The following is a 16,713-nucleotide window of genomic DNA, read 5'->3' as shown; positions in this document are numbered from 1 at the left end:
CCCAACATTCAGCAAATATTGTAACTCCAATAAATAATAGCTAGAATAAAAATTAGGAAACGTTCTTTCTCACGAAAATAACTAAAAACTATCTTCGAACAAAATACAAAATACTACATAGGAAAGGCTTAATTAATTAGAAATATATTTAAATACGTCTTCTAAAATTTGGAACAAACAACAGCTATTTAGGCACTAATTTGCGAGTATCTAGTTAATTTTTCATTGTAAAGTATTGTCCTAATGTCAAAATTAGACATTAATGAAGATACATAAACATTATCAGCAATTAACGAATAAGTTTATTGAAATTTTGGTGGAGGCGCCGGGACAATTTAAAATAAACCCTATACTTGAGATAAATATCCTGTTGTATCTAGTAGATTGAAGAATTATCAACTTTGACTTATATTTTTTTCTATGTAGGTGCAGTTAGGGATGCTAATTCAATTCATTTTACAATTTATTGAATAAAATTGCAAGTGGTGATATAATGTACATATAGACAACCCAACATTCAGCAAATATTGCAACTCATAAATAATAACTAAAATGAAAATTAGGAAACGGTCTTTTTCACGAAAATAACTAAATACTATCTTCGAACAAACTGCATAATATTATCTAGAAATACTTACTTAGCTAATTAGAAATTTCTTTTGACACGTCTCTTCTAAAATTCTATTGAAAACTTTTACATATTGTGATTTGGAGTTACTACAGAAGTAGTTGTTGAAGCACTCATTTCGATTATCTAGTTAATTGTTATTGTAGATTATCTAGTTAATTGTTATTGTAAAGTATTGTCCTAATGTCGAAAATTAGATACATAAGAATATAAGCAATTAGCAAAAAATATTATTTAAATTTTGGTGGAGGCGCAGGGACAATATAGAATAAAGTCTACAATTGAGATAGATATCTTATTGTATTGAAGTAGATTGATGAATTATCATCTTTAACTTGTATTTTTTCCATGTAGACGCAGTTAGGGATGTTAATTTATTTTATTTTGCAATTAATTCGTAATACGTGTAAGATACATGTAGGCAACCCAACAAGTATTGCAACTCCAATGAATAATAACTGGAAAGAAAATTAGGAAACGTTTTTTCTCACGAAAGTAATTAAATACTACTTTCGAACAAACTGCAAGATATTTCCTAGGAATATTTCGCAGAAATGCTTACCTTACTAATTAGAAATATTTTTTTAACGTCTTTTCTAAAATTTTCTTGAAAACCTGTACATATTGTGCTTTAGAATTACGAAAAAAAAAACAGCTATTTAGGTACTAATTTCGTGCTTAATTAATTTTTACTGTGAACTACTGTCTTAATGTCTAATTTTCGACATGCTTTTTTAGTAATTCCAAATAAGGATATGTAAGAGTTTTCATCCAAATTTTAAAAGACGTAATTAAAAATATTTCTAATTAATTAAGCTTTTCTGCTTAATATTCCTATGTAATGTTGTGTATTTATAGTATAGGTTTAAAATAATGAAAAGGCTTTCAACATTAATTCGTTAAATTCGGGAATTAGACCCCACGTACTACTAAACAGAGAATCTAACATATTCTCCATGTAATACAAGTACAGGGAAATGTCTGGTTCTCTGGGTTGACCGTTCAAGCATACGACTGTTAGAGAGAGCAAGTATTCGGATTATAAATGACAGACGATTACGCTCAAATTTAGGTACATTATCTTAAGGACAAAAGAATACTTTTTCTGTTTAAAAAAATATTAAAAGTAGACCACAACCACCACGATAATCGTAAAACTTGAAATCAACGAAACAGCTGTCACCTTTGATTCGTTAAGTTCGGAAACCGCCCCCATACACTATTAAATAGAGAAATTACCATATCTCCCAGTAATACAAGAGTAATAAAGTTTATTTCATACAAAAATGCATTAATCTTCATGGCAAATTTTTAATTTCTGTTTAGGACTATCGAAGGGAGCAAGCATTCGGAGAATATGAGAAAGAAATTACGCTTGATTTGAGTTACACTATTCATATCGACAAAAAAAGCCTTACTCATTAAAAAAATTTAAAATAAGCAACAATTACTTCTATAATGATATAGCTTTAAAATAGTGAAAAAGCTTTCAACTTTGATTCGTTAATTTTGGTAATCAGCCCCAGGTACTATTAAATAGAGAAATTAACACATTCTTCATGTAATACAAGTGCAAAAAAAATTTTTTTATTACAAAGATCACGCATTAACATTCAAAATAAATTTCTATTTACAATTCATAACAAATCCACGGAAATGTCTCGTTCTCTCGGTCGACCGTTCAAGCATACGACTGTTAAAGAGAGCAAGTATTCGGATAATAAATGATAGACGATCACGCTCGAAATTAGATACAATAATATTAACGATAAAATGATCCTTGTTCTATTTAAAAAATATTAAAACTAGACCACAACCACCACGATAATTGAAAAGCTTTAAAACAATGAAACAGCTTTCAACTTTGATTCGTTAATTTTGGAAATAAGCCCCCACACACTATTAAATAGAGGACCTAACACATCTGTTAATACAGCGTTAATGAAGTTTCTTTCATACAAAAATGCATTAATCTTCAAGGCGAATTTTTTATTTCTGTTTAGGACTATTGGGAGAATATAAGATAAAAATTATGCTTGATTTTAGTTACACTTTTCATATCGACAAAAAGGGATTTACTCATTGAAAAAAATTGAAATACGCAACGACTACTTCGATAATGGTATAGCTTTCAAACAATGAAGAAGCTTTCAACTGTGGGTAGTTAGTTTAATCGTATAGGTCTAAAATAATGAAAAAGCTTTCAACATTATAATTCGTTAATTTCGGAAATCAGCCCCAGGTACTATTAAATAGAGAAACTAACACATTCTCCATGTAATACAAATGTAAAAAAGTTTAATTTATTACAAAAATCACGCATTAATATTCAAAACAAATTTCTATTTGCAATTCATCACAAATCCACGGAAAAGTCTCGTTCTCTCGGTCGATCGTTCAAGCATACGACTGTTAAAGAGAGCAAGTATTCGGATAATAAATGATAGACGATCACGCTCGAAACAAGATCTGGGATGTTATACTATCCCTTATATGAAACTACATACAATGTTTATTAAGTTATAAATAAGCATTAATTAAGTATGTATATAAAAAAGTTAGGAATTATAGCAAGAAACTGGAATGTAGCACTTTGTTTATTTCATATTTATTAGATGTTGATTATTTGATAACGTTTGGGTTTTGATAACTGCAACTACTCGACAAAGTACATTTATTTCTGTAAAATATAACATTATACACTTTTCAAAGTACACAGTATTTTCTTACATACTAAATGGTATAGTTGTTGTTATATAATGACAAACATTTTACAAATGTTATACTTACAATTAGTAAAAATTTGTATTTCGATGATAACACCAACTTTGTGAAAAAGTAGTGTCAAAAAGCATAAGATATGTCATCTAAAAAATATTTCCATTTTTTACGTTGAAATCTGTAACTTTGTTTATTGACTGTTTTTACAAAACAATAAACAATTAATAAGAGATCTCCGAATCAATCAAGCGAATGGATATTTTTCATTATTTCATTAAGTACTAATATTTTTGTGAAGACTTTAAAATTAAAGAGAGAACCCAAAATTAAGTCTATCTGAAGGTCACATATCTCTTTCAATAAAAGAAGTTGCAAATTTATATTTTGCACTTGTCCACATTCAGTCATTCGATCTGTCACAATTATTTTACATTTAATTCCATTTAATTAACACTTTTATACAAATGCATTCCATTTTATAAGAACAAAGACTTTCACGACCGGAATGCATAGTAGAATGAAGATTCGGGCTAAAGGGCCGTAGTCTAAGTGAAATATTCTGTCTAGACGTTTCGTCGGCTACTGCTGCTGACATCCTCAGTGGTAGTGCTGAGTCACCAGTCGCTGTCGAGATTTAGAGATATAATCTACTTTCACGTTGTCAACGCAGCACTACCACTGAGGATGTCAGCCGCAGTAGCCGACGAAACGTCTGGACACTTAGACTACGGCCCTATAGCCCGAAACTTTATACTACTATGCATTCCATTTTGTTCGAATAAATTGTAAAGAAAGAAACGATGTCAGTAGTATTAAAGACGCCATTAAATTTATTTATTTATTATCTAGTTTTTTGATTTAATTTTTGACGAAATTTGCGACAGATTAGACTTACAGCAAAACTTAAACAAACATTTATTTATAATAAATCCATAAACGACAATTCCACCTGAAATAACTATAGCTAACAGACACATTTTCTATCCGAACTTATTATTTTACTAAGCTAATAAATAACAAACAATATGCGATTATTTAAGCTACTCATAAAGTTTATCTAGAAATTAAAACTGGAACGTAACGTACAACAGGTAGATCTGTGCTAGGCTAAATGAAGTTTACTTTGCAAAACCCTGTAAAGTTTACCTTGTTAATTCGAAATTTACATAAGCACTACATTAAATAGTCAATCGTTTAGTTAAATTTTGGCAATTTTTGATAGCCGAATAAGTCCATGTATCAAAGTATAAAATTACAATAAAGTAATTTGAATGATTGTCCAGCCTGTGTAAATATCTATATGTATTTTATATGTATATGTATAAATACATATTAAAAATAAAAGTTTGGCAATGCTTTCGTTAATTCAAACTTAAATACTTACTTACTTTCATAAAAATGTATCTATTTTTATATGTTGATTTAACTTCATTTTCTGTATTTCACCAATCAAAATATAAATTTGTGAATGGTAATAACAAATCTTTTTAAAAACACTTTTAAAAGTAATAAATTAAATATACGTATATTATCCAGAACAATAACCTCTATCTTGGCAACTAATTAACTGTAATTAAAAAACGGTTTTGAGAGATCATAACGTTTCTTGTTATACAATAATAATAATTGGGAAATATTTCGGTCTATTTAGATAAAATGATTAATCATTTTAAGGTCAGAAATAGTGTATATATACATGCATGTCCATGCGATAGCTTATCTAGCTATAGGTAATTTAGAAAGACATGAGCCCTTAGATGCGCGAGAAGCTGACCTTATCGCATTCATATTCCACATTTGGAAAACATTGACTCGATTGTTACTCTATGTATTTTAACCATGTCCTTCGGTTTACAGCAGGGGTTGAAGCAAAGATAAACTGTAATAAGAGTTCGTAGCTAATGTTTTCAAAAGGTAGAAACGTAAAAATCAATGAAGAAGCAGTTTTCTTACTGCGACGTCCCTGGTCATAGTTCATGTCATTCTAAATTACCTCTATCAGTTTTTTTATTTTCTCATGTAGGACACAATTACATAAGAACTTTTTATAACTTTCAGAACAAAAATGGGACATCCTGTATAAATACACACAAAATAATTATAAATGTTAGCTTCGGTTACTACAAGTTATCTGACTGACAATTTTAATGAAGAAAATGCTAAGGAAAGAGGACCTTAACACTTACGTCATTAAATTTGGATAAATAATTGTTATTGGTAATTTTTAATAAAATAAATTTAGGAAGAAGAAATGTAACCACTACGTAAATACATCCATCACACGAATTAGTCCATTTGAGATTATTGCAGAAATGAGTATATAAAGGACATGCTTTTAACTGAACCATTGTTTTAGCTAATTTAATTGGTCGAATTTTGATTTATTGAGAAGTACATATTTAATAAGAATATGAAATAGTTTTTCTTATAGCAATTGAAATCAAAAGGTTGTGATTAAAAGAAGAAAAGATTCATACTTTTTAGTAAGAAATATTGAAATTATATCAAAATTAATGCGATTTTCGAATTCAGAATGTTGGAGCTAATAGCAATCAGATCTCAATTTTTAAAATTTGACGTCCCTTGGTGGGTAAACTAACCATAGAGTCGGAAAAGTCCCACTTTCTGCAATAATCTCATTGTCAGAAGGTTTATCCCGAAGAACAAATTTCCATTAGACTCAGTTTTCTTCTTAAGTTTGGAAAATGTACCTCAAGCAAATGCAATCATGATTAAAAATTAAATCAAACGACGAAAACGTGTATAATTTACATCAAAAAAGGGCCTCATAATTAGTTCTATTTAAATAAACTGAGATTTGTGGTTAAAAGTCGAATTTGGCAGGATTGTTTTAGAGTTCTGTGTATATTTATAATATTATGTAAGTAATAAGTGTATTATTCATAAGGACAATAAGCGTCTTTTGTATAACATTTCGTAGGCCACACAAGTAATCCCACAAAGGAGAATGGTACTTTTTTTTTGAAATAATAGACTAATACATAAGAGTCGTAGGTGTTTTGAGAACATTAATTGGTTTTTATATGAGCTCTTTAATAGCCACATAATTACTAACGACGATAATAGTAACAATTGTATCACATTTAGCAAACACACTTTTCGCATTAATTAAACAATTACTTACACATATCTTTAAGCGCCTGTAGACAGTGACGTTGAAAATACATTAAACTATAGTTAGAATAAATTATAATATATATAATATATACTTAGATGTATAACAACTTTCATTATTTGGCTTTGTATATGTTATCATAATCATAGACATTACCATAAGCGTTTTTAGTAGCTTATTATTACTATTAAACGTTTGTTTTTTAAACAATTAAATAAAAAACCAATATGTAATTACATACAAAAGTTAAAACACCCAGTATATAATTATGTACATGTTTTATGCTTACTTAGACCGTTTGAATAATAGCAATAATAAAGCATGTTTTTTTGGAATACTTGGTGAAATCTGTTTTCTTATTGAAATTTGATTTTTGCAAAAGCTGATGTTTTATTTTCGTAGTCAGTGTTCCTAGATTAGGACAACCTCGAAAATGAAGAACGAAAAGTAAGATACTACATTGACTAGTTTAGTATTGCATGCGACGGAAGTTACGTCACAGCATGCGACGGAAGTTACCCGCAATAGCCTGAGTATGCTTGGTTTTATATTTTAACTTAGCTAATTGTAAGTATTTTTTATTTTATTTTACTCTTAGTTAAATAGAAACAGTTCAACAACTTGCGCATTTGTATAAAACGTTTGAAACAATTGTAATAAAGTATGGATAATATAAAAAGTCTACGTTTATTATTAATGTTTATCGTCGGCCATCTTAATATTTTCATTGTTGCGGTACTTGTTTACGTATTGTTGATTCTGTCGGTCATTGCATCTTTTTGTATTGTTGCTGTTGTCGGCCATTACAATTTTTAATTGCCGTATTGTTGCTATTGTCGGCCATTACAAATACTCAATTGTTGGAATTTCCCGCTTTTCAAAAAAGAAAAAACAAACAACTCATTTTTAAAAACAATATGATGTTAAAATCGGTAAAATAATTTGAAAAAGCAAAAGTTCATGTATTTCACTTTTCGTTCTACCACTTTGAAGCATCCTATTCATAAATGAAGATAAATATTGAGACGTTATATCTTCATTAAAGCCGAATAAATATTTTCATAATACTGAAGATTACATTCTTTTAAACAGGAAGTAAATACAATAACAAATAACATTTACTTAATTAGCAATTATAACCCATTATTAGATAACTAGTACAGTCCATTTCTGCACATCCATAACAATATATATGCATGTATACCTACCTACATAATATACACATGTTATTATGTATGTATGTTAAATATGTGCCATTTAAATACCACTATTATTATCTCCATTTCGGTTCCCTTTTGTGTCTTTTATTCTAAATTCTGCTATCAGGTACTTTGACTTATTCATAAACAGGTATAGGTAGGAATATTAAGTTCATTATTTAAATTCAAACATCGAATACAACGCGTAACATAATGATATGATTTTCGGTATTGATAATAGACAAATAAACCACAAATCAGTCGAATCTCAAACAAAAAATGACAATTATCAGCCTCCCATTTTAATTTTGGTACCATTTTAAGGGAAAACTTATTCTAAAATTTTTTGTACGATACATAATTAAGGACATCTGTTTGATTTGCTTGTGCCTAATAAAAACGAAGATGAAACGTGTATACTTATTTGAATTAAAAAAATTAAATGTTCGCATTCGGAAAATTTCATGCATTTCATCGCATTTCAGTCAACTGAATTTCACACGATGTAGTACTTCCATCATTTGTTACTTTTTTTTAATGCATTTTTTTTCTATTTTTATTTGAATTAATTCATTCCAATCGGAGGGTATGCCAACAAGCCACTGCCTTCCTGGGGCTCTGCATCATGTCCTTCCAATGGTCCCGCTCCGGCCCTGATTCATGTGGACCTATTATACAGCACCCTATTAAAGGATTACTTGCTATGAGATCATTTCCTTGATCTATTAATGATACCTATAACAAAAAACAAAGTTACTGTTTATTATGAAATATGCAACTAGGGGTTAGTCACATTAAGTAAGCATTAGTATAAAATATACAGTGTATTATTGGGTTAGGTTAGGTTTCTTTAGAATACTATTTATTTACTTAAGAAAATGCTACAACAACTGTATAATAATTTAATAAATTACATGTTAGTATTATGCACTTGTACATTATCAGAATCAGTTAATACATTCACAAAACAAATTACAAAGTATTATACAGGGGGAGGCTTACAAACAAAACCATTTATACTTATTACTACTACTATATTAAGAAACTGTTATTAATGTTAATAAAGCTAAACAATTTGTGTTAAAATAAGTAACTAATTTGATTTTGCATTTCATGCTTACCTTTCTAATTATATTATGTATACAAGTAATACTTACATTAATTTATATATTTAGTGTTCATATAATGTCCTTCATCATCATCATAGGGTCGTCAGTTCTAAGACGTTTACATCCTTAATTATTTGCGAATAGTAATCTAATCTAGGTCTATAGACCTTTACTCCTCTTAACACCTGCTTCTGCTCCTAATATGTCTCCAACTAAACCTTCATGATTGCCAGTATCATTACAGCATGAAAATTTTTAGATTTTGAATTCTATACTCCAAAAACAGGCGTCAGCCCACGACAGCCAAACTTATTTACCGTTTTATTTATACTTTCGACAATTTTGTCTTTCTTTTATATTCAAATAATTGATTTTTATTTTCAGAATATATTTTTTAATGTTGTAAAAGAAAACGTTATAAAATTCATCAAAAACCTTTGAAAGAATTAATATTTTTGTATTTTATCCTACGAGAATATCAGTGTTGATAGTACAGAAAAGAACTTTCAAAATTTTGAAAGCCAATAAAAATTGAATTTTTGTAAAAATAACACGTTAGTTTGCAATTGCTATTGAATTTATTGAGTAAATTAAGCTTGTAATGTATATAATTCAGATTTAAATGTTTCACTTCTTTTCAACGAGAGGCATTAAGTCTACATAATATATTTATTCCTATTATAAATAGTCGGCAATTTTTATTTTGCTATTTTTGCAACTGTCGGTCATTACACTTCTTTATTATTGACAGTTTGTTGTTGTTGTCTGCCATTATATTTATTTAACTGTTATCGTATTGTTGCTGTCGGCCATTACACTTTTTTAATTGTTGTACCTATTGTTGTCGAGGTCGGCCATTATAGTTTTTAATTGTTAACGTATTGTTGCTGCTGTCAGACATTACACTTTTGAATTCTTGTCACATTGTTGCTGATAGCGGCCATTACACTACACTACACTACCGAAAGCAGCCATTACTTTGCGAAGTTGGCGCCGACTTATTAATATTCGATTTAAAGTTCGTCAGAAAGATCAGACTCTATTGTAAAACTCCCCCTTTTAGAATGTTTCAAAATAATATTTCTAATCGTCCAAAAAATTCCCGTAAAAATTTGAATATACCCTTTCATCCGAAATATCGTACAAATGTCATATTACGACGCTGTACCTCGCTTAGTTAAAGTGCGTTTAGAATTGGGCTTATAGCTTTAAAAAAGCATGATGCTTTTGTAAAGAATATTGTATTAAAAGTATCGACATTGAATTTCAATAGTCTTTAACTTTGATCGCAAAAGTTTGTTCTATATAGAACTATTACTTTAAATAAAAAATATAACAAGAAGAGATTTATAATAATTCTATGTTTCCTACCTCAATCGCTGCATTGGGTAGATTTGAGGAGGACAAGCTGAAACTCAACGCCTCGTTCCAAACTGGATTTGTTGTATTCTTTCTTGCTGCTGTTTTCTTCTTTTTGACCCGTTTGCCATTTACAATCAGGTAAACTTTCACAAACGGATCTGAAGAATAATAGTAAACTTTTATGAGAAAACAGTAAGAAAATCACGAAGGGGAAACTTACCGACACTTTCCTTCTCCTCGGGTATAAACAAATTTCTTGCTTTCAAAAGAACAACAGTCAGTCTTTCGGCGGACGGGAGATAGCTTAGTGAAAGAAGGACCTCTTGAAGTTCTTCGGGAGGTTTCTTATTTTTCGAAATTTCTCCCCATATTTCTATACTTGACGTAACGTCATATTCGTTCATGTTCATACGAACCTGAAGTATAAATAATCGAAAATCAAAGAGACGTTGGTTGTCATTTGTATATAAAGAACTTTTACAAGGAAATAAAGCACTTTTGTATATGAAAATAAACTGTTCCTTCAAAATTAAAATTAAACTCAACACACATTAGATTTTTTTAGTTGCATTTTTATACTTCGTTTACTTTATGTAGCGATGTGACCTTCAATTTGACCGGCGCAAAGTAAAAAAGAACAGCACTAGGCCAGAAAAGGAAGGAGACAACTCTCTTAACCGGTGAGGAGCGTATAATCCGTACAGTACTGCACGGAAAAATTGACCATTTTATCCACTAATATTGCATTGCTGAAATGTGCTGTTATTGGTACCATTTACTACTGAAAACATCAACGAGATGTTTATTTGTATTTGAAGACATATTAAAGGCTTAAACGCTTGTTTTCGACTCGCACTAGTATTCATGATTGAACAAAACTTTTAATAGGTACTGTATGAAAAAATATGTTTAATAAACAACAGTCGACAGTATAATGATCTTTTTTCTCCCTACCTACGATTTTGCCAGGGGCACATCGCTAGAGAAAGTAAACGAAGTATATTTATGGTGGAAAAAATGATGAAAATAGGTAAATGGAGTAAGCGTAAGTTCTATAAAACAATTAACTAGGCTTACATACATTATTAATAAATATTAATGAAGTAGGTACACTTGATCCAAATAGATGTAACAGGTAATAATAAGACTGACAAAAATATTATTATCAATTCATAAACCGAGCACCTATTTTATCTTTGAAATTTATTCACTCTCTTTAATGAGATTATCGATCGTTCGAACGTTTCCTCTAGTTATTAATTATTCATATCTAACAAATTTGAATGTAGGGTTGAATGTAAAGATTACGTCCAGTACTTACCTCACCGATTACGTCGTTGCGCGAAAATCTGTCATAATCGAACACTTGAAGGACGAGAATTTTCGCTTGGAGGTCCTCGTGGGTGACTGGAAACTTAAAATGCTGATCGAAAAATGGATTCGGATCATTTCGATGGATAGCTGTTTGACGTTTACGACAATCTACTGGCGGAATTATGGACAGTTTCACATATGGATCATTGAAACCCCCTTGGTCACTTGTTGCTAAATTGTGAGCTACGGAAAATGAAAAACCACGTGAAGAAACAAATTATTTGATAATTGTTCCTGATAATGTACAGTAATTAATTCAATCCTTTATGTACAGAAATATTTACCTAATTTAATAAGTAACGAAAAAGAGTGAAATTAAGATCAAGAATGTTAATCTTCCTTAAGTGTTCTAAAATCGAATGTTGCTTATATTTAAAAAGTTTTTCAGTTTTGATATCCATACATGATCCAGCCATGATCCTACTAAATATGTAGGTATTCCGTGAATGTTTAGGTAATCAGAAATTAGAATACTTTTACATCTTTCAAATCAAATGAATTTTAAAAAAATATTAGTGAGTGAGATCTATTTTTACGTACGAGCACATGGTAGTACCCACATTAATGTCAATCAACAAGTTGAGTTGGCAACATGTTTTGCTAAATAAAATTTTATCTTACCTTCTATTAAATGAACAGTGAGATCGCTTCTGTCGAAGTCGTACTTTACTCTAAAATGAAGGCGCCCTAGTGAGGGGCCCGACTTGGGACTTCCTTCTAAAAATAAGGGACCGTCTCTTTTGGTGTATAAATCAGGTTGGATTGCCCCTAATGGACTGGCAGGCGGAGCAGACGAGGTCATCTCAGGAGTGTGGCCCCTTGACGGTATACATAGTGGAGATAGGCATCTAAATCGAAATAATTTATTTTTAGAACGTCTCAAAACTTGGTTTATCTTTAAAAATGTGTTGCACCAAAACGTTGCTGTAAGTCACTTTTGAAGAAACTAACAATAAGGCAGAAGATAACCCTTTATAAGAAAGTGAAATGTATTTCAAAATAAAAAAGGGATTCTTTCGTCTATGAACCCCGATATACAATCCATTTCAAAATCAATAGAAACACGAAATAAACAATAAGGAACTATCATTTATAGAAAACTGTTACTCATTGGGTATTCATTCATTAATATTCAATAAAGTCCTTTTCTAATAACGATTTCAACGTGCCAACGTGAACCCACGTAATTAGTGATATAAAGGATTTACCTTCCCAAATTGGCGTTTCTTGGAGAAGGCGGTAAAGCTGGTGAATTACAGGTAGAGCTAGCCGACCCCCCTGTAAGGGAAGTTAAACTGGACTGAGATGGGGAGGGTGTACGCATTTCTCCACCAACTGTTACGTATCCCGGTGAGTTACATCTAATATCTAGTGAAGCTGCTCGTAATGGAGATGGAGAACGACTAGAACTGTGAAGGGGATAACTAGAAGAATATGTTGCTTCGTGATGTTGAACAGCTTTGGTTTTTCCATCTGGAGCATAAGTACGTATCTGAGGTGACGAACCCCTATGGCCCTGGAAAGAAGACAATAAATATGTACAATGTAGATCCAGTAGCTTTAAGGGTTGCTTATTAATATCAAGTATACTTCATTTACTTTCTCTAGCGATGTGCCCCTTCTAAACTCTTGGATACGCGCTGGCAAAATCGTAGGTAGGGAGAAAAAAGCTCATTATACTCTCGATCCTTATTCATTAAAATATTTTTTCATACAGTACCTGTTAAAAGTTTTGTTCAATCATGAATAGTACTGCGAGTTGAAAACAAGCGTTAAAGCCTTTAATATGACTTCAAATATAAATAAACATCTCGTTGATATTTTCAGTAGTAAATGGTACTAATAGCAGCACATTTAAGCAATGCAATTGTAGTGGATAAAATGGTAAATTTTTCCGTGCAGTACTGTACGGATTATACGCTCCTCACCGGTTAAGAGTTTGGCCGAGAGTTGTCTCCTTCCTTTTCTGGCCTAGTGCTGTTCTTTTCTACTTTACGCCGGTCAAACTGAAGGTCACATCGCTACAGAAAGTAAACGAAGTATAACAGTCATTATATTACTATCTATAGATATTTGCTGTTAACTGTGGTAAATCATAGTGTTTGGTAAAATTGTCAAACTATATCTACAAGGTAACTTATTTACTTGAGAAGCTCGCCAAAGAAATATGTAAATAGGAATTCAACGTCTTTCATACTGGTCGCCTTACAAGTGAAGAGGAGAAAAAGAAATTCAGACAGGTTCGTCTGAGACGTATAAATATCAAATTTTCTTATAAAAAACACAGAAACTTGAATTCTCTCTATGGGGGAATGTAAAAATGAAATAAGGAAATCGTATATAAGGCCTGTTATCGATTTTATTCTAAATAAAGTTCCCTTCAACATTAGCGAAGTTTTCATACAATTGCTTTCACGTATAGCAGAAGTAAAAGCCTTCATTCCCTGTGGTGTCACATTAAATGATTAGGTAACACCTTATTATATATATGTATTTCTTATAAGTTTTAAAAGTCTTCCTTCTTTTTTGTCATTTAATACGCTTTAATACCCATTGGGATGTTGAACTCCGAATGGTTGATTTGAATAAAAATTAATACAAAAACAAATGCGAAATTTCATCCCTTGTTATATCGCTTTTAGAATGCGAAAATTTGACGGCAATATCCTTCTCTCATTGTCATCTACGCGTATATTTTCTAATTGGTTTAATGAACCGAATAGTTTTCATACACAAAAAAAGCAAAACAAAAGGGGCCGATTCATTTGTTGTTTGTTGTTTGTGATGTTAATATCAATTTGTAATTGATTGATCTTCGAATCGTTAAAAAATTGATAATGGAGGTTGTCACCACGTGGCGTCTGATACAGGTACAACAGTCGAATTGAAGACACGTGGTGGTTTTATTTGCCAGGAAAAAATGAAAAGATGTAAAAATGTCTGTTCTGACAAAAAATTACCGATAACAACCAATAAAATAAAATAAAAAGTATGCATTTCCTTTGCCAATAAGTATAATTTAGAAGGTTTCAGTAATTTTAGGAATGCTATACCAATCAAACTATAGTAGAAGATACAAAATGTCCTTAATTTTCTTATCTTTTTATAATCTGTACTTCCTTTCTTGTTCTTTCCTCCAATATTCCTTTGCCCTTGTAATTCCTGTTCTAAATGTCTTATTGATTTTATCTTCTGTACATTCCTTAGTGTATTTGGAGAATTAAATGCCATACCTTCCCCAAACAATTACTAATTGTAAAAGGCAAAAATCCTTTTATTATAGGGTATAAGTTTTATTCTGAATGTGAAACCACAACCAACAACAGTTTGCTGTCGAAGTAATTTAAGTAATTTAAAAACAATATAATTTTTAGACGAGAAAGCTTAAGCTATTGTTTTTAAATTACTTAAATTACTTCAATGGCAAACTGTTGTTGGTTGTGGTTTCACATTCACAATAAATCTTAACCTTACAATGAGCGGATTTTTGCCTTTTACAATTGGTAATTGTTTGGGGAAGGTAAGGCATTTAATTCTCCACTTACACTAAGGAATGTAGAGAAGATAAAATCGATAAGCTACTTAGAACAGGAAGTACAAGGGCAAAGGAATGTTGGAGAAAGGGTCAAGAAAGGAAATACAGATTTTAATTTAACCCTTATTTTTATTTAAGCTAGGACAGAAATTCCAATGTAGGTAAATGTCTAGATGATGGCCCTTCGGGGGTGGGGGTGGGTGGAATCGATACAGGAGGTCTCCCCCATCACTGTACCATGAAAAGTTCGTGGCGGTCTCACCCCCATAAAAAGTTATGGGGGTTAGATGGGGGGTAGGGGGATCGAAAGAGGGTGTCACCCCACAAAAAATTTGCGGCGGTCTCATCATCATAAAAAGTTATGGGGGTTGAAAGTTGACAATTTTCATACACTATAATTCAAATAAATTCAATAAAAAAATATTTTCAAGCGGGTGGAGGTGGGGGATCGAATGAGGGTGGTTACTTGAACAAAACTAAATAAATAATGTTTTATATAATATATNTCTCAATATTTTTATGTATTTTTCATTAGTTTTACCTTTGAATATTGTTTAAGAATGACTATATAAATATTTACATGCCTAGAAATGTATAAAAATTGGCATATTTATTAACTTTGAACCCCTATAACTTTTTAAGGGGGTGAGACCGCCACGAACTTTTTATGGTACAGTGGTAGGGGAGACCTCCTCTTTCGAATGGGTGTGGCCATCACCTAGACCTTTACCCCAATGTACCTTCTCCTTACTAGTGGGTACAAATTTTAAGAAACAAATCGGTTATTATACGACACAAAACTTTTCTAGGTGGCCGAATGCAGTTAGACAACTATTTAACGATTGCTTATTATTTGCAGAAATTTTTGTGAGTGTAATTGGATGCATTATTCCTAACTGCATTCACAAAGTATATTGCATAAATTACAGCTTAGAATATTTTGATAAAAGAAAGTTATTAAGTGCCAAATATTCCAGATAGAGATATTTATATATCCATTTTTAATTTCAACACGACAGTTCTATTTTACATTTCACGTTATTTCTTCGGGATATTAGAACTAGAATTTACATGTAAATAATTATCATGTTCCATGTAGAATAGATAAGATACTGGTGAGAAATGATGTCATTACATTTTGATATTAGCATATTTATAGAATTGTCGATTGGTTAGCAATTAAACAGATAACAACCATCACAGTAAAGGTAATAGCTGATAAGAGACAAAGGCACATACAATACATAACGGTTGTTCTGACAATAAACAAATGGAAATAAAATTCCAAGAACATACAGTTCAGATCTGTACATAGATTTTAGAAAAACCATGTATTTTCATAACGAAATCGTCATCAACCCTTTCCTGTTAATTACATGTATATAAAACATCGACGTTTAACAGTAACAATAGTTTCATAATTTAGGAAGTACCATAAACGGCACGGTGAACGCCATCTATGGTACAATGCTACATTTAGTGGAATTTAATATGGCCAACAACGTCCATTTACGATAATGGATACGACGTAATTTACCATTCGTCATACCAAATCGAACAAAAAGAAGTTCATGGTAGTCAGAATTACTGTCGAAAGTGTCTAGGGTTGCCACCTTTTCAGGCTTTACATAAAGTATTTCTCGACTAAA

General features: G+C 31.0%; 1 protein-coding gene across 3 annotated transcripts in view; it reads right to left on the bottom strand.

The window, feature by feature from the left end:
* Positions 1-6,624: 6,624 nt before the first annotated feature.
* Positions 6,625-16,713, bottom strand: part of LOC108735093 (synaptotagmin-5) — a 94,444-nt gene continuing 84,355 nt past the window's right edge. For all 3 annotated transcript variants that reach the window (XM_018466914.1, XM_018466913.1, XM_018466915.1), the window contains 6 exons: positions 12,738-13,045; positions 12,151-12,377; positions 11,477-11,712; positions 10,376-10,571; positions 10,165-10,313; positions 6,625-8,419 (listed from right to left, as the gene is read on the bottom strand). In XM_018466914.1, coding sequence (XP_018322416.1) covers positions 8,255-8,419; positions 10,165-10,313; positions 10,376-10,571; positions 11,477-11,712; positions 12,151-12,377; positions 12,738-13,045 — 1,281 coding nt within the window. In that variant the 3' untranslated portion in view covers positions 6,625-8,254. The remainder of the gene's footprint in view (positions 8,420-10,164; positions 10,314-10,375; positions 10,572-11,476; positions 11,713-12,150; positions 12,378-12,737; positions 13,046-16,713) is intronic.

The sequence above is a fragment of the Agrilus planipennis genome, unplaced genomic scaffold (assembly GCF_000699045.2).
Source record: "Agrilus planipennis isolate EAB-ADULT unplaced genomic scaffold, Apla_2.0 scaffold20, whole genome shotgun sequence".
NCBI lineage: Eukaryota > Metazoa > Arthropoda > Insecta > Coleoptera > Buprestidae > Agrilus > Agrilus planipennis.
The sequence above is the reverse complement of the archived record's forward strand: the minus strand, read 5'-3'. Positions and strand labels throughout refer to the sequence as shown.